This window comes from Astyanax mexicanus, chromosome 25, assembly GCF_023375975.1.
Source record: "Astyanax mexicanus isolate ESR-SI-001 chromosome 25, AstMex3_surface, whole genome shotgun sequence".
NCBI lineage: Eukaryota > Metazoa > Chordata > Actinopteri > Characiformes > Acestrorhamphidae > Astyanax > Astyanax mexicanus.
In genome coordinates, this window is record NC_064432.1 from 8,139,950 (window position 1) to 8,164,950 (window position 25,001).

Below are 25,001 nucleotides of genomic sequence, written 5' to 3' on the forward strand. Positions count from 1 at the left end.
ACACATATCATTGGCCAGCATATAAGCTGGTAACATCAACACTTTAAGCACTTGTAACAGAACTGTTCTGCAGTGTTCACCTCATGCTGATGAGGACATCTCCATTGCGGAAGATGAAGAGCAGGATGTTCTCCTGCGTGACGTCGTGGAAGTTGGCATTCTTCTCGTTGGCGAAAAAGAGATCAGGCTTCCAGAGGCACTGGAACATTTTGGGGTCCACAGTCAGAGCATCCGACTTGAAGTCTGTCGGCAGGCGCAGTCGCGGGTCGTTCCAGCGCTGCCGCAGGAAGATGTTTACGCGGTAGTCCTAAAGAGAAATCACACACAGATACATACAGAACATAGAGAGAGACATCTGTTTTATCTAACAAACAAAGTATTGAAACAAATACATGGTTACAGAAAATGTTGCACCCAGAAGAAAATGTTGCACCCAGAAGAAAATGTCAGATTGCAAAGCTATTCATAAGGAATAGGAACAATAAACGATCAGTTGTAGAGGTTCTTAACACATTTTCAAACAGAGATATGGCAATGGGCAATGACACAGCTGGCCATGGCTTAGTATCTAGAGATGGCAGCTGCTCTTGAGATGGCAGCAGTATGTGGGCAAGCATTGTCCTGTTGGAACAGTGCACTGGAGTGTATAAAACCGTTCAGAATTTAGAGCCACTGGTTGCAAGACCTTAATACCGTGAAGTAAAGGCTTTCAAAGTGAAGCCTGTAATAAAGACAAAAGGAAAAGTTGATCTGGCATTGTACAAAACTGCCATCAAGTATGCCATTGACATCAATTACTCTTTTATGCATTATTCGCATGTACAACACTAAATAAGCATTTGGGAACTGAGGACACTAATGGCTGAAGGTGGAATTCTGTCCCATTCTTGCTCAACAGTCTGAGGTCTCAACAGCCTGGGGTCTCAACAGTCCGGGGTCTCAACAGCCTGGGGTCTCAACAGTCTGGAGTCTCAACAGCCTGGGGTCTTAACAGTCCGAAGTCTTAACAGTCAGAGGTCTTAACAATCCGGGGGCTCAACAGTCTGAGGTCTCAACAGTCCAGGGTCTCATCAGATAGGGTCTCAACAGTCCGAGGTTTCCACAGTCTGAGTTTCAACAGTCCGAGGTTTCAACAGTCTGAGATTTCAACAATCTGGGGTCTCGACAGTCTAAGGTCCCAACAGTCTAGGTTCTGAACAGATTAAGGTCTCAACAGTCTGTGGTCTCAACAGTCCAGGGTCTCAACAGTCCAAGGTCTCAACAGATTGAGGTTTTAACAGATCAAGGTCTTAACAGTCAGGGTCCTCATAAGTCAGAAGTCTTAACAGTCCTGGGTCTCAACAGTATGGGGTCTCAACAATCCAAAGCCTCAACAGTCCATGGTCTCAACAGTACGAGGTCTCAACAGCCTATGGTCTCAACAGTCTGAAGTTTCAACAAGCTGGGGTCTCAACAATCTGGGGTCTCAACAATCTGGGGTCTCAACAATCCGGGGTCTCAACTATCCAGGGTCTCAACTATCCAGGGTCTCAACACTCTGAGGACTCAACAGTCCGAAATCTCAACAGTACAAGGTCTCAACAGTACAAGGTCTCAACATTCTAAAGTTTCAACAAGCTGGGGTCTCAACAAACTGTGGTCTCAACAGTCCAGTGTCTAAATAGTCCTGGTTCTCAATAGTCCAGGATCTCAACAGACCGAGGACTGAACATTCTGAGGTTTCAACAATCCAGGGTCTCAATAGTCTAAGGTTTCAACAGTCAGAGGTCTCAACAGTCCGAGGTCTCAACAGACTGAGGTCTCAACAGTCCAGGGTCTCAAATGCCGAGGTCTCAACAGTCCAAGGTCTCAACAGCCCGAGGTCTCAACAGCCCGAGGTACTCCATGAATCTAGTTTGACATAACTACTCACCAAGTTTCATAAGTTGTTGTCTATAAGTATAAATTATAATACAGTATTAAAATAAATACATAACAAATATATTCTGGAGGTCATAAATTACCATAGTGGTCTCCTGAATTGACCCAAAACTGTTGATGAAGATGTTCACCTTGTCCTCCACTGGAATGCCTGAACACACAAACACACACAGTGCATGAACAATTGCCTTCTAATGGAATTTCATTAGAAAAACACTGCACCACTATCGGCTATTTGTGCACATACGGTTCACTTTGCTTTCTCAGGTCAGGTGTAATTGTGCGTGCATGCGGATCTGAACTGGTGCCATCCCACTTCTATGCTTAGACAATCATTAAACTCAACAGCGGCAGAATATAAGACCTTGAACCTGTACCAATCCGCACTGAATGCATAAACGATGCATATGGCCCATTCCGCGTATTGTAGCACAAGGCTGAGCGTGAAGTGAAGGCGACGCCCATAGATCTTCAGTGCTCCTGTATGACACGTTCTAATTCCGCAGAGACACGAAGTCGAGCACTTCGCTCGCTAGAGCTTCTTCCAATTATTCTGCGTGACACGAGCCAAGCCCGGCTCTGTCCTAAAATCAAATTACCATTCTAATGAGCTCGCCTATATCCGGACTTGTGAATTTCTCAGATATACAGAGTCCGGATTGGCTTGGGGTTTTCTCGGGTGAGAAAACACAATGGGGGGGGGGGGGGGGAAATGTGATGCATTGAATTTACTCGATTAAAATATTAAGTACTTTAATTTCCATTAAAACTCACTCACTTGTACAGTAGAGCTAAATGTTTATCTTTGCATATCCCGGTTAAGAAAGCCTGAAATAAGAAAAGCCCTGGAGCATAGAGGGTTTGCTCAAGTGGCAGAATATCTAACGTGAGGACAAAACCCACAACTGTGTGAAATACAGAATAACCATGGTTGTAAGGTTAAGGAACAACCTGACACACTTTTATATTAGAATTGTCAATTATAAAGCAACATAACTGCCTTAATACCCACTTAGCAACACCTTTGCAACCAATACCCATGCCACAGAAACACCTTAGCAACCATCTACCCACACCTCACCAACCAATACCAATACAATAGCAAAACCTTTGCAACCTTTTAGCAACAAAAAAATATTCCATAAGAATATTTTAGAAACCATTCAGTAACCAGCTAGAAACAACTTACCAACCAACACCAATGCCATAGAAATGCCTTAATAACCACTTTGCAACATCATTGCAACCACCTATGAACACCTAAGCAACCAATAGCAAAATCAAAACAACATATTAGCAAAGTAATACCATAGAAACACTTTGACAAGAACCTAGGAACACCTTAATAAAAACAAAACCAATACCACATAAATGTATTTGCAACCACCTACGAACACCGAAGCAACCAAAACATACAAAAACATAGCAACATATTAGTAAAGCAATATCACAGAAACACCTTGGCAACCATCTCGGAACAACTTAGTAGCTAATAACAAAACCATAGCAACATATTAGCAACACAATACCATAGAAACACATTTCAATCACCTACTCACACCTTATCAACCAATACCAATACCATAACAACACCTTTGCAACCCTTTAGCAACAAAAAAACATTCCACAGCCGGATATTAGCAACCACTTAACCAGCTAGCAACATCTTACCAAACAAAACCAATGCCACAGAAATGCCTTATAAACCACTTTGCAACACCTTTGCAACCACATTGGAACACATAAGCAACCAATATCAAAAACATAGCAACAACTTAGCAACCTTTTAGCAACACCTTGGCAACCAACAAAAATACATCAGAAATACCTTAGCAACCCCTCTAGCAACACCAACACAAATACCATATAAATATAAATACCCTCTAGCAACCACCTACCCACAACTTATCACCCAATACATATACCATAGCAACAAATTAGCAACCTTTTAGCAACACCTTAGGAACCAAAAACAACACCATAACAACACCCCCAGTAACAACTTATCAACCAACACTAATACCATAGCAGCCCCTTAGCAACCAACAAAAATACCTCAGAAATACCTTAGCAACCCCATAGCAACACCATATCAGCCAACACCAATACCATAGCCACACCTTAGAAACCAACACGAATACCATATAAATATAAATACCCTCTAGCAACCACCTACTCACAACTTATCAACCAAAACAAATTCCATAGCAACAAATTAGCAACCTTTTAGCAACACATTAGGAGCCAAAAACAACACCATAACAACACCCCAGTAACAGCTTATCAACCAACACTAATACCATAGCAGCCCCTTAGAAACCAACAAAAATACCTCAGAAATACCTTAGCAACCACCACCTAGCAACAACTTATCAACCAACACCAATACCATAGCCACACCTTAGAAACCAACACCAATACCATATAAATACTTTAGAAATCACCTACCCACAACTTATCAACCAATGCAAATACAATAGCAACAAATTAGCAACTTTTTATCAACACCTTTGGAACCAACACCAATACCATAGCCAAACTTTAGAAACCAACACCAATATCATATAAACACCTTAGCAACCACCTATCCACACCTGATCACCCAACACTAATACCACAGAAACACGTTACCAACTTTTTAGCAACACCTATGGAACCAACAACAATACCATAGCAACACCTTCCTGTTCGCCATCAGCAGCCGGAGTCTGAGAGAGCACAAATTAGCCACACTTTTGTTACCAGCACAAATGCCACAGAAACACCTTAGCAACCAGCTAGCAACCAACACCAATACCATAACAACCCCTTAGCAACCTTTTACCAACACCTTAGCAACCAATACCATAGCCACACTGTAGAAACCAACATCAATACCATAGAAACACCTTAGCAGCCAACTATCTACACCTTATCAAACTAAACTAACATCATAGCAACAAATTAGCAACTTTTTAACAACACCTTAGGAACCAACAATACCACCTTAGCAATCTTTTAGCAACACCTCATCAAACAACACCAATACCATAGCCACACCTTATCAACCATCTAATACATTAATACCATAGAATGACCTTAGCAACCAATTATTCACACCTTATCAACCAACACTAATACACTAATACCATAGAATGACCTTAGCAACCAATTATTCACACCTTATCAACCAACACTAACACCATAACAACAACTTAGCAGCACCTTAGGAACTAACACAAATACCATAGCCACACCTTAGAAAGAAACACTAATACCATAGAAAGTCCTTATCAACCAACACTAATACCATAGCAACAACAAAGCAACACCTTAGGAACACCAATACCATAGCCACATCTTAGAAACCAATACCAACAGCAACCACCTATTCACACATTATCAACCAGCACTAATACAATAGCAACACTAGCAACCAACATCAATACCATAGCTTCACCTTAGCAACATTTTAGCAACACCATAGCAACCAACAAAAATACCTCAGAAATACCTTAGCAACCACCTAGCAACACCTTATCAACAAACACAGATACTATAGCAACAACTTAGCAACCTTTTAGCAACCAACAACAATACCATAGCAACGCCTTATCAACATTTTAGCAACACCATAGCAACCAACAAAAATACCTCAGAAATACCTTAGCAACCACCTAGCAACACCTTATCAACCAACACTGATACTATAGCAACAACTTAGCAACCTTTTAGCAACACTATAGCAACCAACAAAAATACCTCACAAATACCTTAGCAACTACCTAGCAACACCTTATCAACCAACACCGATATCATAGAAACACCTTAGCAATCACATAGCCACAACTTATCAACCAACACCAATACAATAGCAACAAATTATCAACATTTTAGCAACACCTTAGGTACCAACAATACAGTAGCAAACACCTTAGCAACCAACAAAAATCCCTCAGAACTACCTTAACATCTACCTCGCCGCACCTTATCAACCAACACCAATACCATAGCCACACCTTAGCAACCGACACCGATACCATATAGACACCTTAGCAACCACCTATCCACACCTTATAAACCACCACTAATACCATAGCAACAAATTAGCAAACTTTTATCAACACCTTATTTACCAACAGCAATTTCAAAGTAACCTTTTAGCAACACCTCATCAACCAACACCTTATTTACCAACAGCAATTTCAAAGCAACCTTTTAGCAAAACCTCTTCAACCAACACCAATACCATAGCCACACTTTTGAAACCAACACCAATACCATAGAAAAAAACTTAGCAACCACATACCTACACCTTATCAACCAATATTAATACTACAGCAACAACTTAGCAACCTTTTAGCAACACCTTATCAAGCAACACCGATTCCAAAGCAACACCTTAGCAATATTTTAGCAACAACTCATCAAGCAACACCAATACTACACCTTAGAAACCAACACCAATACCATATAAACATCTTAGCAACCAGCACGAATACCATAGAAACATATTAGCAGCACAATGCCATAGAAACACCTTGGCAACCACCTAAGAAAACGTCATTTTAAGGGGTTCATATAGCTAATAAAAAAGCAGAGAAACAGCATCTCTGAAACAGTACTTCCTTCATTCTTGTGTTTTTGTGAGTTTGTTTGATTTTAAACACCTTAGCAACCAACAACAACATCATAGCAACACCTGAGGTGCAACTTTTTAGCAACACCACGCTCTCTTTTGGTAGGGAGATGGAGCTTTCTTCCCTATCAATCCTAGTGGAATACCAAACTGGCACAGGCATTTGGTGGCTGATGTATTAGAGCTGAGGATTCAGCGCTTTCCTCTAAATCAGGGGTGTCCAAACTTTTTTTTTGTTGGGGGCCAGAAGGAGAAATATATTTGAAGTCACGGGCCACACTCTGTAAGAAAAAACTAATAACGAAATATTCCACTTTAAATAATATATTTTCCTGATTATTTCATTTACACATCATTTTAGTTGACTTACTATCTTTATCTTGGACAGTGTTGTGTAAACTGAGATTTTTCAAATTGATGTTTAATTTCATGATGTCTCTTAATATTAAACTCCTTAATTAAGGCAACTTTTAGACTCTTTGGCACATTTGTCTGCGCTACAACTGCGCACTCTCCGCTTTTAGACTCTTTGGCCCGTTTTTCTGCGCTAGAAATGCGCACCCTCTCCACTTTTAGACTCTTTGGCCCGTTTTTCTGCGCTAGAAATGTGCACCCTCTCCGCTTTTAGACTCTTTGGCCCGTTTTTTCTGCACTAGAAATGCACCCCCTTCCCGCTTTTAGACTCTTTGCCCTGTTTTTCTGCGCTAGAAATGCGCACCCTCTCCGCTTTTAGACTCTAATGGCCCGTTTTTCTGCGCTAGAAATGTGCACCCTCTCCACTTTTAGACTCTCTGGCCCGTTTTTCTGCACTAGAAATGCGCACCCTCTCCACTTTTAGACTCTTTGGCCCGTTTTTCTGTGCTAGAAATGCGCACCCTCTCCGCTTTTAGACTCTTTGGCCCTTTTTCTGTGGTAGAAATGCGCACCCTCTCCGCTTTTAGACTCTTTGGCCCGTTTTTCTGCGCTAGAAATGCGCACCCTCTCCGCTTTTAGACTCTTTGGCCCTTTTTCTGCGGTAGAAATGCGCACTCTCTCCGCTTTTAGACTCTTTGGCCTGTTTCTGACACCTAACGTTCAAACTTTGAATCCCACATTATTAAAAACCTGTTTAACAGCGGGCCAACTTTCATTCTATTTCTAAAATATCTCACGGGCTGTAGTTTGGACACCCCTGATCTAAATGCACTGTCATGCTACTCTGTGATGCTACAGATCATAAAGAGGCCAATAGCAATGGGAGAAGTCCTAATGAGTGGGTTGAGTAATTGGCCTTCTAAATTGGGGTCTCAGGAGTTAAATTGGGGTCTCAGTAGGTTAAACTGTCTCAACCATTAAGAAGGGCACAGTAATCCATGTAATATCTGTAGTCCCCACTGCTGAGGGTAAGAAAGCTCAGTGTCCTGCTGAGGTAAATGCATGAAGAAGAGTCCATGCTGATGAATGGGCAGTACCTTTGAAGTTGGGCCGGATACGGGAGTCATAAGTCACCAGCAGGCGGTTGAGGATGTTGCTGGTCGAGTTGCCAGGAAGTCGATCGAGGTCTTCAGCTGATAACTGACTGTGAAGCATCAAATCACATGTAAAGAAAGATACACACACATGCAGGATTCCACACCTTTTGCAAACGATCTGAGCTTTAGCTTCATAAAGTTCATAAGTAGAACTGATCGAACGGGCAATAATAAGCGACAGCTACATAAACCCAGATTCTAACGAGATCTGAGCGCCCCTGGGGAACAGAAGAGGTCTCGGCTAAAGAGGATGAGTTATGATGACACAAAAAGGCTAAATCATTTTTTTTACAGTGCAGCGATTTAACAGGCGGGAAACCTGGAAGCCCCCGATAAACCCAGAGCTGAAAAGCTCTAATTAATCCAGTGAGGCGCTTCACACTCACTGGACCTTTGTGAGAGCAGGAGGGTCTATAATATCTCTTTGTCTTTCAGCAACACCGCACCTTGTTTTATTCACGGTTTACAGAATTACACGCTTTGCAGTGGTGTGAAAAAGAGTGAAAAAGTGCTTGCCCTTCGTGATTTCTTATTTTTTGCATGTTCGTCAGTCTTAAATGTTTCAGATCATCAGACGAATTGAAGGAAGGGAGAAAAGGAGAAAATAAATCCAAACCTACATGGCCCTGTGTGAAAAAGGGTTTCACTAAACCTAAAAACTGGTTGGGTCACCCTTGGCAACAACAACTGCAATCAAGCGTTTGCGGTAACTCGGTAACAATGAGTCTTTCCGCCACATTGGAGGGTTTTTAAGCATGAACCGACTTTTTTAAGATCAGGCCACAGCATCTCAATAGGATTCAGGTCTTGTAGGACTTCAACTAGGCCACTCCAAAGTCTTCACTTTGTTTTTTTCAGCCACTCAGAGGTGGACTTGCTGGTGTGTTTTGGGTCATTGTCCTGCTGCAGATCCCAAGCTCACAAACAGATGACCGGACATTCTCCTTCAGTACTTTTTGGTAGACAGCAAAATTCATGGTTCCATTTATCACAGCAAGTCTTTCAGGCCCTTGCGCAGCAAAACAGCCCCAGACCATCACACTACCACCACCATGTTTCACTGTAGGTACAATGTTCTTTTGATGAAATGTGGTGTTACTTTTCTGCCAGATGAAATGGGACACAAACTTTGAAAAGTTCTTAAAAGTCTTGGGAATCATCGAGATCAGTTTTCTGGTAAAATTGAGACGAACCATAACCTTGGTTTTCTTCTTGGCACTCTGCCATGTAGGCCATTTTTGCCCAGTCTCTTTCTTATGGTGGAGTCCTGAAGACTGACCTTAACTGAGGCAAGTAAGGCCTGCAGTTCTTCGGATGTTGTTGTGGGGTCTTTTGTCACCTCTTGGATGAGTCGTCGCTGCGCTCTTGGGGTAAATTTGGTCGGCCGGTCACTCTTGGGAAGGTTCACCACTGTTCCAGGTTTTCTCCATTTGTGGATAATGACTCTCACTGTGGTTCGCTAGAGTTCCAAAACTTTAGAAATGGCTTTATAACCGTTTCCAGAACCTACTTCTCTCCTGAAAACTGTTTATTCGGGTGAGTAAAGCACCTCCGTTTATCTACAGTAAGCTTAGAATTCCGGATTTCCACTAAGGCTGGGTGCAGCAGCATTAGCATTAGCGGCCATGGGTGTGGTAGTGGGGGGAAAAGTGGACCTGACTACCCAGGGCCCGAGTAGGGAGAAGGGCCCATGAAAATCCAGATTTTTTTTTTTTTCGCTCACCTTCCTTGTATACTGGCATGGATAGGGGCCCACTGACATTGAGAGTGTACAGGGCCCAGCATTTGCTGCTACACCCCTGTTAGCGGCTAACGGTAAATGCTGCCCAACAGCACTACACTGAGGAACCCTAAATGTTCTGGTAAGCCAGTGCGATATTAGCTAGCAGTTCATCCTATGTAGCTCGTTTTAACGTAGTAAATGCGCAGACTACAGTCTGATATATTCGTCTCTGAACGGCAAAAGAGCTAGAGCTTAGCACGGTTAGCGGCTAATGCTAATACTGCTCCAGTCTTAGTGCTGGAGAACTAAACTAAAACTCCCTAACAGTGGCTTTACTGCTCCTTACAACCTGACTGGTAGAATTTATACATAAGGTGCACCGGATTATAAAGCACACTGAGGATTTTTGGGAAAATTGAGAATTTTAAGTGCGCCTTTTAGTACGAAAAATATGGTAGTCTGACCAGAGAAGTAGGACCTGTCCTACTACTACTATTTGTATGAACCTGCTTTGCGACAACAAATAAATTAATTTGATATTAAGAGTCACGATCGCGAGTTTCTGTAAGATTCATTACAACAGCTGAGAAAACAACACGAAATTGAACACGACAGTTTGGGCTCATTTCATCAGTACTACCTCCATATGCGTGAGCTCTGCAGCAGCATTACTGATACAGCCTGTGGGTATTGATCGTTCACACAGTGTATACAGGGCTTGTGTGATGGAGCACTGCAGCAGGTCTTACAAATTATTGCTTTATAAACTATTAATGACTGTAGGCCTGTTGTAGAGACATCTACAGTGCTGTAGTTGTTGGTAAAAGTGAGATAAGTGTTTTTTTTTATCTTGGAACTCTCCAATGGAGACCATTTTCACCCAGTCTCTTTCTCTTTCATTATTGAATCATTAATACTAAGGGAAGTGAGCGACCTCCTGGATGAGTTGTTCATGCCCTTTTGGAGTAATTTCGGAATGGCGGTCACTCCTGGGAAGGGTCAACATTGTTCCATGTTTTTTTTCCATTTGGGAATAATAGCTTTGGAGTCCCAAAGCTTTAGAAATGACTTTGATAGATCAGTTGATGACTTTGTTTTCTCATCTGAATAGAAATGTCTTCAGATCAAGGTGTAATGTGTTTCTTTTTGATGTGTTGCTTTAAAAAAATGTGGTAATTACTATTAATTCATGGAGGGCAATTACTGTTTTTATGTAGGGTCAGGTTGGTTTGAATAGATTTTTTCCCTTAAAAAAATAGCTTTTATAAACTTTTCTAATTTACTAAGGTTATATTTGTCTAATATTAAAGTTTGTTTAATAATCTGAAAATGTAAGTATGACCTAAAGCAAAAACAAAATAAAAAAAAAATCTGTAAGGGGGCAAATCCTTTTTGACGGCACTACTGAGGTAAAAAAAAAAAAAAAAAAATCAGGAAATTAGTCTATCATTGTTGAATATACTGTATATTTACATGTTTACATCACCATGGCAACGCATACAACCTCAAGAAGAAGAAGAAGCGTACCTTGGTGAATATATATCTGGACGGGGTTATTTCACACTTCCACTTAGTGATAAAACTCTTGCGTCTGGACTGCAATTGAAAAAACAGGAGGACCAGTGAGTTTTTGTTTTTGGCTTTCTTTCTCGGTCACATGACATCACGCCGTTCAGTAGCTCCTCCATTTCCACTCGCTGTTGTGTTTTTAACGTGGATCTTTGTGGAAACGTGCACGCCCAAGTGTAATTACGGTGTGCGGCAGTGGAGAAAATAGCTATTTTATTAAACGCAAGGAGACAAAACTCAGAGAGGTGGATCCGAACGGGACTAAAATTAACGGAGGACCACGGAGTTCAGCGAAAAACAGCAGATAATTCAGCCAGAGTCCGAGAAAATTACTACAGGACCCCCTGAGAAACTAATCGCGTCCAGATAGAGCTTAAAATGGTTCCGGTTGCTCAGACTCGAAGAGAGGACGGAGCTACGTTAGCCTTGTGATTGGTCCTGACCCTCTTTTAGACCCACCCATTCTACTGTACATCCAGAGGAGAATGATACATTTAGAAATACTTTACATATTTAGACGGGGGAACCAGGGTTGCTAAATGAACCCAGTTCCAAATAAAACTCACATTTAATTTAGGTGTTATTTAAGCGCAATTGATTTGAGCTTTTAAAAGATGTTGGTTTTCTTAAAAACTAAAACTTCATCAGGTTTTAAAGTGATGAGCATTAGTGAACGAGTGTGTATGTGTGTGTGCGCTCTGTTTTATAATTCCCTCCCTGATACAAAAACATGACAACATTTCCTGTCAAAACAATGACAGCAACATTCTGTTGGTCCCTGAAGCAAGATGCTCCCATAACGTCAGAGTTTCATCGCGTTTTTACTTCTTCTGAGCCTCATGTTTCACTTAAACAGCTGCAAAGGAACCCAAAGAACTGTTGTCGCTTCCTTAAGATAAGGTTCAAGCGTGATTAGCAGCTTTTAGCAACACTTGTATAGAAGGATATGTGTTAAGAATGAAACGTTTTGGGGACAAAGTGCAAAGAAATGATTAACGATTAAGATTAAACATAACAATGGGCTTTGTTTTTTTATGTAATCAATGCAGATAAATGTTTTAAAATGCCTCAGTAATCACCAGGGTGTACCATGCTAGATTACTGGGTAATAACAAAACTTTTTAGTTGCTTACTATGCACAATTGTATTACGTTTATTATGTTTAAGATAGCAGTGTTGTAGTGTTGTACCCACTGTTCTAATTGTTCCTAAAATTTGTTTTAAACAATCGCAATATATCTCCTTGCTTACAATATTGCAGTATATTATGATATATATCGAAACTGTAAACTCATTGATGGCAGTATGAGACACTTGGTATTAAAGGGAAAGTAGGCATGGTCTTCCTTATGGGCTTTATTTCTAAAGAACGTATGCAAATAAAAGCACGGCATCAATGCTTATATACAGTCATTAGTCTTAACAACGTAGTTGTTCTACTACATACAGCTCTGGAAAAAAATAAGAGACGCCTTAAAAATGACGAGTTTCTTTTTTGTTATTTCAGCCGTTTCTCATTTTCTGCAAATAAATGCTCGAAATGAGAATATTTTTATTTGGAATTTGAGAGAAATGTTGTCCGTAGTTTATAGAATAAAACAACAATGTTTATTTTACTCAAACATAAAACTATAAATAGCAAAATCAGAGAAACTGATTCAGAAACTGAAGTGGTCTCTTGATTTTTTTTCCAGAGCTGTGTATTGTTTTTAATAGTCATTCAGACTATGTAGGAAAACATAAGGAATCATGTGGTAACTTAAAAAAAGTGTTAAACAAACCAAAAGCAAATCATTTAGCAGTTTCTGAGGCTGGAAACTCTGATAAACTTATCCTGTGCAACAGGGGAAACTCTTGCTCTTCCTTTCCTAGGGTGGTCCTGATTAGTGCCAGTTTCATCACTTTGTTTTTGATGGTCTTTTTGACTACACTTGAGGATACTTGTAAAGTTCTTGAAATGTTTCGGATTGACTGACCTTCATTTTTTAAAGTATTTTTTTTCTTTACTTAGTTAAGTATTTCTGTTCACTGTATAACAACTCCACCTCTTTACAACTTTATAACTGATGCTCTCAAAACAGGACTAGTTAATCCGTTAGACACAACCCATACAAACGTGTGTGTGTGTGTGTTTTCCTCTTTAAAGTGCCTCAATATTCGCATGGTGCTAAAAATGAAAAGAGGAAACTGGTTGCCTTAAAAAAGTTAAGTAATGGGTAATGAAAACTTGAGTTAGCATAACTTAAAACATCAGGTTATTACAACTAAAGGGGAAGTTGATTTAACTTTTTTTTTGTTATATTGTAAGACCAGACTAGTTGAGTTTACTTAACTTTTTTAGGCAGCCGGTTTGTTCATCAGTAATGTGGAATAAAAACTTAACTTAGAGTTAGCATAAATTAAAACATCAAGTTATTACAACTAAAGGGGAAGTTGATTTATTTGTAAGGTAGCCCAGGGGGAATCACTACTACACACTGATGGTGAGTGTCAGTCAGAAACTGTTGGACACACCCATTATGCTAATAGATGGAAAAGAAGCTGTTAATGGCAACAGACTAAACTCAGTTATTATAAGTTGGTTCAACTCAAAGATCTCAGTTTGAATAGTACAGTATATGTGCCCACAAATGTTCAACTAACTCAAAATAGTTGAGTATTGTTTAGAAATCATTTGAGTTCAAACAACGTATGGGTTTACAGTGTGGGGACATTTCGGTCCATGATGGTTCCCTTTTGGTTCCTGTGGTTATCCTGTGTCGTTAAGGTGGATTAGTTGTAGCACTGCAGTATTTAACACATGGACACATTTAAACAGAATCACAGAGAAAGAAAGAAAGAAAGAAAGAGAGAAAGAGAGAGAGAGAAAGAGAGAGAGAGAGAGAGAGATCAGACTCACGAGGGACAGATGACTTGTTTGCCCTTCTTGCCTTTCTTGGGTTTGCCTCCTTCTCCCGCTGTGCCCTCAGCAGAAAACTGAACCAGCAGCAGCAACAAGAACAGCCCCCTCAGAGCCATGACTGCACACCTGCACCACACACACACACACACACAAAAATACAAAGCTAGCGCTGATCCACACACCCATATAAATCCTCAGCTTTCTCCTCAGCTCAGGTCTGTTAATCTGCCCTGTGATACTCGGCAGCTTCTTACTCTCAATTTCCCATTCCACCTTAAACCTTTAAGGTCTCATTCTGCTAAAGTCTTTTTCTTGTTTTTTTCTTTCTTTGTGAAATACTACAGGTCTCTCTGAGTTGTTGTAGATGATGCTGCACACAAAACTGTTCCTTAACCTCTCTTGTCTGCAGTAGCTAATAAAAGAAACTCCTCAGAAATACGAGTTGATCAGAAAGACGTTGATCAGAGGGTGTCGGCTTTAACCAATGAGTTCATGGCCTCGCCCACCTCGGCTCAGGACCGCCCACAGGCGTAGCTGGACCTGCGCTGGAGCATTAGGAGCTAAAGCTAAGGAGGAGCTTACTGCTCTGTTTACTCTGTTCACAGCTTTTGTTTGCAGAGCTAGTTATCTTGTGTGTAAGTAGCTGTAGGTTTAAATTGGATCTCCGGTTGATTCTGCGTTTTACCGAGACCTTAAATAAACTCTAGGGAAGCACAGTTTGACAAGGCAGCTCAACTCGACAGAACATCGGTCAAAGCGGGCGCCGTTCCCCCCAGATTTTATGATACAGAGCGGATATAGAGTGCTGTTAGCCAATCAGAGGTGATCTATTTGCGTGTATGAATATCGCAAGAGACAAATCCTGTCTTTTCTCAGAGACCTCTAATTCAGTGATCTAATGCAGGGTTAAATAGAAACACCTGAGCTTTTCCTTTTTTTTTTCTTTTTTTTTTAATAAAAAACGGCTCACATGTACATGGCATTTATTCATACTAAAGACCACAACTGGACATTTTAACCCTTGTGTGTTGTTCGGGTCTGTGGGACCCGTTTTCATTTTTCATCAAATGATCCTAAAAAAATATTTTTTCTAATTTAAACTCATTGGCATTGGCTCATTTTTTGTGAAAAACATGTATCAAAACACATTTTCGATAAACACACACTGTACACCTACCCCCCCCCCCCCCCACACACACACACATTTATATTACATACAGTATGTTTGGCCAAGGGCTAATAAACATTGCTTCATTTGTAAATTTGAAACTAAACAAATTTTCTACTCATATCTTGAGTTTAATTCATTTTCTTTTACATTTTATTAAAAAACTAATAAAAAAAAAGAGTAGCAAATATTAACCATGTAAGCTGTTTATATCGTTGCAATTTAGGTGAAGCGAGCATGTGTAAAGCAAATTGCTTAATTTTGCTGAATTAAATAATAAGTAACAAAGTAAACGTGTAACAAAAATATGAACACCACACATGGGTTAAAATGAATGAAACATATACACATACAGCTCGTCTAGTCAGTGTAGAGTCAAAACATGAACTTTTTTTTTCGCACCATGGTGATCAATCAACATCCTGACTACACCAAAGCTCTCGTCATCGAATGCAATCAAACTGTGACAGCAATTCTCCTTTAAAATCTATTATAAAGTATTTTCTGGACTTTTACAGAGACAGTTACTCCAGCAAAAGGCAGGATAAACTCTTTTTAATACTTAAGAATACTTAATTTCAGTGTACTACATACAGACACTAGAATGTAACACTAACTGCTACTTAAGGTGGAAACGAATGTGTGTAGCAGAGGCTAACATTAACTGCAGTGTGTTACATGGTCTGTTAGCCATGCAGCTAACGACAACACGCAACTGCTCCCACAGCAGTATGAGGTAAAACTGCTCAGTGTGAGGTTCATCCAGTCTCAGACTGGCCCAGTAATGCTCTCTTAACACTTAAACTCTAATTCCAACTATTTACAAAAGACAGTTAAACCATTTTAACAAGCTAACTAGCTATGCTAACATGGCATGCTACATTTTGAGGTTTTGTTGACAATGGTGGAGAAAGGAACAAGGTTGGTTAGAGGTCTGAAGAAGAAATGAATGCTGTTTGAAGCTATATAACATAAAGTTATGAGGTAAAATGGTTATAAATAAATTAAATATACTCACTAATAATGTTTTACCACAGTTTTGAGATACAATTTTAGCCTAAAATGTATTTTTACATTTTTAATTATTTTGGAAATGTAGATTTATCCATTTGCACAATGGTCTGAGGCAACTTAGTCCTCAAGAATTTGTTTTTATTAATACAATTTAACAAATTTAACAATAATAAAAAAATCTGATAAGGAAGAAATGAATGCCTTTTAAAGCTACATAACAATAAAGTTATGTAAAACTGGATATGAATAAACTAAAAACACTGTTTTTTAGATAACATTTTAACCTTAATGTATTTTTTCCAGTCTATTATTTAAAAAATATAGATATCTGCATTTGGGCAATGTTGTGAGGCAAATTAGTCCTCAATTATTTGAGTAGATGTGTAAGAAAATATTAATATATTGTGATATTTTATTTTGCAATATTGTAATGATTTTCAAAAATACAGCATCTATATTAAATTATTAGCTTAGATGTAAAGATTGGGTGTATTTATTTATTTTTCTTTATTTATTATCCTTTCTTCTTGGCTTCTTTACCTGCTTTGAGATCAGCTGTTCTGCAACTGGGTTCAACAACCCTCTGGGCTGGAGAGCTACCAGTCTATAGCACTTCATCCCATTACACTTAATTTTCCAAAAAATTCTTTTTTTTTTTTTTTTTGGCCTGCCACATAATGGCTTGGAAAATATCTGGCTTGCGACCAAACTTAATTGCCGACTCCTGGCCTAGGGGCCTGAGGAGAGACTCCAATTGCGAAGTGGTCCAACTGCTACTTTGTTTCAGCAGGATAACGCTCGTCCACAAGATGCAAAGGTTTCATAAGTATGCCTGAACCAGATTGAAACACTTTCTGCGTCTGTCGGGTCACCAGATTTATCACAAATCGAGCATTTATGGAAGCAGATGAGACAGCAGCTTTGGCAACCTACAAGTGCAGAGCATGATTGTGGTTGGTGTGTCACAGTGGATAACACTACTGCATGCCAGGGAGCTACCACATCATGTGGGAGACTAGGGTTCAATTACCAATCTGGGTGACGATACTGCTTTACACAAATAACGCCAGGTTCACACTACACAATTTTAGCCCAGTTTTTCAGTCGCCAACAAAAACTCTTCTTGGAGGCAAATTGGGGATCGCTCTGCCAAGCTCAGTCATGTAGTGTGAACTACTGAAAAACGCTCGCCGGGCCGTTACCGACTAAACGCTAACGGCAAATGTTCAACATGTTTAATATCTGATTCAGTCGCCGACTAGGAGTCAGGAGCAGCGGCTACATACTGCAAATGAGATCACAGAAGGAGAACCACGGGTCCAAACCCACAGCTGTTTATGAAGAGTCTGACCACCCTACCATTCCCCTGTTGTCTCATGAAATAACTGTTAAACTCTACAGGGAGCTTACAAGTGAGTCCTCTATGAATTGGGATGAATAGAGCTAAAAGCTAAAAACTTTAAATAAAAAAATAATAATTAACTACATGTTCTGAGTATTTTAATACTTTAATTTTAGAAAGTAGAATAATGTATTTTACTAAAAAGCAAAGAAAGCATGCCTTTATAGTTCAGTTTATCTACAGAAAACAGGATTTACACTGTAAAGACACTAGCTACTGCTACTGTGAGCTGATTGGTTGGCTAGCCGATCCTGGAGATACAGGTAGATCACGTTTTAAAGGTTTATAACTGGAGTTCAAAGCGCTAAAAAATGATGTCTATTGTACTGAAACATATTGAGTACATATTTCAGTATAAAACTGATCAGACATTTATAAACTTTATTTGCTCTGTTGCTTCATATGAACCCGTTCATGTTGGACTCACTTTAAGTGCGTATTCTCCTCTATAGAGATTCTCCTGATGAAACGTGTTTCTGGAGAGCAGCCAGGTGAGTCAGCGTTTTTTTCACAGCCAGAAATTGTCTAATTTGTGACCCCGTGTCGTTGATCAGTCATGTAGTGTGAAAGTCACGATTACAGCACAATCAGTCGTTTAGTGTGAACAGCACAACCACTGACGAACTAAAAAGTTGTCTATTGTGAACCTGGCTTAAGAGTCCATAGGCAAGACACCTAACACTACATTGGATAAGAGCGTCAGCTAAATGCCATAAATGTAAATGTCTTGCAGAGCAGGATCTACAGGCCCAGCTGCAACATCTGCAACCTCTTTGCCGCCATCATGTCCAACTGTGTCTTGTCTTGTGTCCAGGATAGAGGCACCAACAGGGTACTTAGAGCCTCAGAAAGGTGTTGCAGACTGGTGGGGACATATCTGCAAAACCGTTGCTCTTTGTGGACGAGCATTATCCTGCTGAAACTATAAGCCGTTACTTCAGTAGGCGATATCCCACGCATCACACACACTCATGCAATCAACACAACAGCCAACTCTGGTGCGCATGCTAATTAAACCCTTAACGAGCCTCTAATTAATTATGAATATAAATTGATGATCACAGGGCTGATAGAGGGGGTGGTATAGGGAAGGTGTGTAGACAGTGAAACTCTGGACTGTATCCAGCAGCACTCTTTACTGCATTTCTCACTGCAGTACTGATGGAAGGTGGTGGTGGAGGGAAGTGGTGAAGGGGAAGGGGGGGTCTTGAGCATTCTCACGAGCCAACAAACAAACAAACAAATAAATAAACAAACAAATAAATAAAAAAAATGAAAAAATCCAGCACGTCCCCGGATCATCTCGGGCAGCGGACAGTGAGCGAGTGAGGGGCTCTGTGGACACTCTTCAAAAGTTGCAGTGTCATGTGGGGACACGTGCACGAGCGAGCCCGCGCGCGCGCTCGCGCTCACACACACACGCACGCACGCACACACACACTATCCAGGCAGTTGTCCTTGACGTATAGAATCCCGAGAGGGGTCGAAATAAACAAGCTGAAAATTGACGTCACGGGAAGAATAAACGATGTGGTTTTACCTCATGTAGTTACCGGATAACGTCACCGTCCTGTCCGGGCGCGCGCGGGGTGTGTAATCTCAGCGCGAGCGGCTGAACGAGTCCATCTCTCTCAGCCAGAGTGACTCTGTGTGTGTGTGTGTGTGTGTGTGTGTGTGTGTGTGTGTGTGTAAGAGAGAGAGAGAGAGAGAAAGGGTGATAGAGAGAGATTCAATGAAAGAGATAGAGAGATATAGAAAGTGAAAGAAATAGAGAGTGTGTGTGTGTGTGTGTGTATGTAAGAGAGAGAAAGAGAGAAAGAGAAAGAAATAGAGAAAGAATGGTATAGAGAGAGTCAGAGAGATAAGTGTGTGTGTGTGTGTGTGTGTGTGAGAGAGAGAGAGAGAGAGAGAGAGAGAGAGAGACTCAGCTACAGAAAGAGAGAGAGAAAAGAGAGATTTTGACAAAAAAAGAAATAGTGTGTGGGTGTGTGAGAGAGAAAAAGAGAGAGAGAGAGAGATGGAGAGAGATTTAGAGAGAAAGAGAAATAGTGTGTGTGTGTGAGAGAGAGAGAGAGAGATTGAGAAAGAGGGAGAAATAGAGAGAGAGAGAACGTGTGCGTGTGTGAGAGAGAAAAAGAGAGAGATTTAAAGAGAGAGTTTCAGATAGATAGAGAGAGAGAGAGCAGTTACTGTCCCGGCGGAGGAGATGGGTGCGCGTGCACGCACGTGTGCCACTGCATGCGCATGCTCTCGTGCGCGCGCAGTAGTTATAACCGTCCCGGCTCGAGCGAGCGAGAGTTTCGCGGGAAAAAAGAGCCAGAGGAGAAAAACACTGAGGGGGAACCAAACTGCAGGCTGGACTGGAAATAACTGAAGAAAAGTGTGTGTAAACTGTACCGGCGTGTGTGTGTGTGTGCGCACGCGCTGCTATGCTAACCGCTGTCCTTCGTGTCTCATTGAATAAATAGTTTCTACCTGGATTCAGACTGGGACAGTGAGCTAATGCTAAATGAGGCCAAGTGATGGTGAGAGCATGTGCTTGTATTAAGCTTTTTGTGGGGACCAAACACAGATAGTAATCAGTCAGTGAATACCCCTGACATTGTCTGCAGTACATTTTTGCAATTACACATGTACTGTTATACAAATAAATAAAAAAACAGAGGTTAAAAAAGGCAAATTTGACATAATTTCACAAAACATGCCAAAAAATAGCACCTTTTAAAAACTGTGAGTAAAAAATATATAAGTTTCCAGAGATTTTGATGTTTCTCTTTATGACATCAGAATGAAATTAAACGCTATGCAAAAAAAAAAAAACAGGAGGAATGTTTTGAAAGAAATACTTCATTTTTCTTTTTATTAAATCATTTGGTGCATTCCAATTCCGTGGCGTGCCTACGGGGGCCAAGATAGCAATGAGTTTTTGACTATTGACATTTGCCTAGGTTCTATTCAGCCAGGGATGCACATGTGTTTTCCGTTACCAAGATAGCAATACGCCTGAAATTTACCTGAACACACCTCATTTCAAGACAACCACGCCCATCGGCATAGATATATATTTACGAGCTCTGTTGCTATTTAATCGATGCAGGTGGAAGGAGGGAAAATTTACTGTTGGTGGGGTGTAAGATGGCATGGCAATAAGCATCGCAATGGTCCTTCATTTCTAAAAGCTTAGAAGTTGTACGCAAACTCTGCTTAAAACATGCAAGCCTGATACAAAAAAACACTAAATTGACAAAAGTATTTCACGGTATGCTGAAGCATTAAGAGTCCTGTAAAACAAACACAGACCATAATCCCCCCTCTACCAAACTTTACACTCAAGCTGTTTGACCTGACCAGACTCGATCATCAGATTGCATCAGATGCGTTTTATGAGTGACATTATCAGCCGATAATTCACTGAAACCAAATCTCTCCATGTATTACTCCGCCACATACAGGTAACCTAGCAACAATGCAGCGCTTACAAACCAAATACAAACCAAATGCGATGTCATTATACACCACCGGAAGGCGCTAGATCCCATAGAGGCACAGTGCAGAAAGGCTAAGCCACGTCTCCAATAGTAAAATAAATAAGCCCAGCAATTCAAAAATACACATTATTACACACATTATTTGCCACTTATATCAGGTTAAGAGTTGTTATTTTTAAAATAAAAGCTTAAGGGTATATATTTTCCAGTTAATACATGGCTGAATGTAAGGTGGACTTTTTACTTTAAACTTTTAACTTTAATTCTTAAAAAAAAAAAAAAACATTTTCTTTCAGTCAAATGAGCGCTGGACTTTAGTCTACAGGTTTCTCTCCTAAAAATGTTTATTTGGGTGAGTAAAGCTCTTACGTTTATTTACAGTAAGCTTAGATTTCCACAATTTTGACTGAAATGGCTGATAATGCAGAGCTTACAGCACAGCTACAAGCAGAGCAGCTATGGATTTAATTTTTTTTTTCATCCTGTTTAATTCAAAATCTTTTAATAAACATCGATAATGGAACTGTGGTATAATCACAATAATACACTCAAGGGATATGCTATAACATGTAGTATTGGCACTGCGGCCTCGTGCCTACAACTGCATCACAGCAGTGCCAATATTACACCTTATAGCACAAACCTAGAGTGTCTTATTGCTTAATTTAGACAACTGAATTGAATGACTATTATTTGACTCGTAACAAACAACAGTTGAACCCTATTATTATCTATTCTATACTAAATTGTGTACAAGAGGTCCTCCATCTTAGAAAACAACTATATTTAACCAGATAAAGAACCGTGTAAGCATGTAGCATGTACTACAGGAGACAATGAAACTGAAACCCCTGTCATTTTAGTGTGGGAGGTTTCATGGCTAAATTGGAGCAGCCTTGTGGCCAATCTTCATTAATTGCACATTGCACCAGTAAGAGCAGAGTGTGAAGGTTTTAGCAATTAGCAGGGTAAGAGCACAGTTCTGCTCAAAATATTGCAATGCACACAACATTATGGGTGACATTCCAGAGTTCAAAAGAAGACGTCTTGCTGGCGCATCTGTGACCAAGACAGCAAGTCTTTGTGATGTATCAAGAGCCACGGTATCCAGGGTCATGTCAGCATGCCATTAAGAAGGACCAACCACATCCAACAGGATTAACTGTGGACGCTGTAAGAGGAAGCTGTCTGAAAGGGATGTTTTTCGGATGCTAACCCGGATTGTATTAAAAAAAAAACATAAAACCACGGCTGATCAAATCACGGCAGAATTCAATGTGCACCTCAACTCAACTGTTTCCACCAGAACTGTCCGTTGCGACAATAAATTATTGTGGTCTAAAACCAGGTGTTTCAATTTCATTGTCCAACCCCTGTAGATTGCTGATAAATAGTCAGGTTTCTTAGGAAATAAAACTGTTTTCGTTAGTAGAGAACCCTTAGAGAACTCAAGAGCTGCACAGTCCGTCCCAGTAAAGTAGGAATACAGACCGGCGTGTGTGTGGGCACAACAGAATGATAGATGGTGCTTAAGTAGCCGGGTGTGTGAGTGGGAGTGAGCGAGCGAGTGAGCAAGCTCTCTCTCTTTCTGTGAGTGTGTGCGTGCCTAGGTAGAGGATATTTACAGTGGCTGGGTATTTTAGCTGAAACGAACTGTGTGTGTGTGTGTGTGTGTGTGTGTGTGTGCCACAGATCACGTGAACTGCAGAACAATCTAGGAGATCAAATGCAGAGCTGTGTAAGAGAGAGTGTGTGTGTGTGTGTGTGTTTCAGGATTCGTGTAAGCAGAGAGGACAGTCAGATCAGAGAGTGGCGCAATGCCAGCTCACTGCGGAGGAACACACACACACACACACACACACACACACACACATACTGCTGACAGTCTTGACCAATTATTCAACTTCCATCAAACCCACTCATCACCCTATTATCTCTCTCTCTCTCTCTTTCTTTTTCTCTCTTTCTCAAGCTTAGGTCTTTCTCGCTCGTCCCTTAAACAATGTCTTATATCCCTTACAGACATTATATACTATTGTACAACACACACACACACACAGACACGTACACACACACACTATGTAACTATATAACTGGACAGACCTTTTGCCTTGTGAGGGACACATGCTCTGTACACATCTACAGCACACACTCACACACAAATACACACACCATCTGTCAAGGACTAATATGAACACAATTCTCATTCTGCTCAGTCAAACCCTACATCCCTGACCGCAGAACACTGCCTTCTGATTGGACGCCCCAAAACTGAAAGAAAGAAAAAAAAATAGTGTGAGTGTGAGTGAGCACTGGAGGATATCACAACCAGAACCATCCAGTTAAAAAAAGTCCTCTTCGCTGAGGTGAGAGCTCCAGAGCAGTTCACTACAAGCATGCACCATAACTTAATATCTATATTTATGGCTTAACTCGCACTTGTGAACAGTAAACTTGTGTAAAGGCCTGCCACTATGATGAGGCGAGGTTCAAATCCCAGGTTTCAAATGCGGTTTGCATGCATCAGCAGCCAGAGTCTGAGAGAGCACCATCGGGCTTGTTCTCTCTGGATGGGGGGTACATGGTGCTGAGCACGGGTTTCTGTTAGCTGATGTATTAGAGCTGGGTTGCTGCGCTTTCCTCCAAAGTAAGCTGCAGTTGGAAAAGAAGCGAAGGCATGTGCTAGTCTTCACCCTACTAGTGTTGGAGGCATTACTAGTGATTAGTGATTAGGGGAAGTCGGTTGGGTAATTGCCCTCCAAAAAATACATTAGTATTGGGTCCCATGACTTTTGGCATCTGCCGCATATAATATAAAGGATGTTGGACTGATCTGTTTGTGGGATCTCCAAAACTAAAAGTGGATGTGTATTGTAAATTTGCGAACTTTGGAACAATGAAATGTCGCATCCTTCTGGCACCCACTATCAAACCTCAATTCAACTCGCATTCTTCATTTCACCTTAGGAAAGTTTTCTGAAAGTTTAACGAACATTACTGTGGGAATTCGTTTCCTAACTTTGGTGGAACTCAGAGAACGAGACTGTGTTACATTTTTAGAACGTCTATTTAATGTTATTGTTTTACCGTTTTTAGATAAAGTAAGCAAAAGTTGTGAAAATGTTTCTTGTTAGCTAGGATGCTGGTCAGTGTTCAACTTACTCACAAGGTATCACCTCACAACTTAGTTGGTGAAAGACGAAAAATGATTATCCCAAATGTTATTAACAGCAAGTCTAGAATTAATGTTTATTAACATCGGGGACTCTATTTTAGCGATCAACCGTTTACCTAGAAGCTTGATTTAGGGCTTGTCAGTGTGTCTTTGCTATCGTAACGGCAGGGAAAGTACACCTTGTGTGGCGTGAAACACATAAAAAGCATGTACTAATTGTCTTCATTAATCATGGGTGTGCTTTGCCATCCCTTTAAGAGCCAGGTGCGCTCTGACTTTGGCTAATTGCTATTTTAATGGCGCAGCGCTTCTGCGTTTTATATAGAAAACTGACCTGCTCATTCACACTATTTCATTCCGTTTACTGTTGAGGTAAAAGTTGGGTTTGTGCACTGCTACGTGCCCATGTGTGCATTGCATTGCAAGAGTCGGGGGTGTACATGCGTTGGGAGATGCAATTGTTGACAATTCACTGCCAAGATAGCAATAAACGTTTGATGGTTGATATCTG

The 25,001-nt window shown here is 40.5% G+C and overlaps 1 protein-coding gene across 2 annotated transcripts in view; it reads right to left on the reverse strand.

Moving 5' to 3' along the window:
• Positions 1 to 19,616, reverse strand: part of glrba (glycine receptor, beta a) — a 54,073-nt gene extending 34,457 nt beyond the window's left edge. For both annotated transcript variants that reach the window (XM_022681768.2, XM_022681767.2), the window contains exons 1-5: positions 19,368 to 19,616; positions 14,241 to 14,369; positions 7,990 to 8,096; positions 2,004 to 2,071; positions 81 to 307 (exon numbers count right to left, since the gene is read on the reverse strand). In XM_022681768.2, coding sequence (XP_022537489.1) covers positions 81 to 307; positions 2,004 to 2,071; positions 7,990 to 8,096; positions 14,241 to 14,369; positions 19,368 to 19,372 — 536 coding nt within the window. In that variant the 5' untranslated portion in view covers positions 19,373 to 19,616. The remainder of the gene's footprint in view (positions 1 to 80; positions 308 to 2,003; positions 2,072 to 7,989; positions 8,097 to 14,240; positions 14,370 to 19,367) is intronic.
• Positions 19,617 to 25,001: the final 5,385 nt, after the last annotated feature.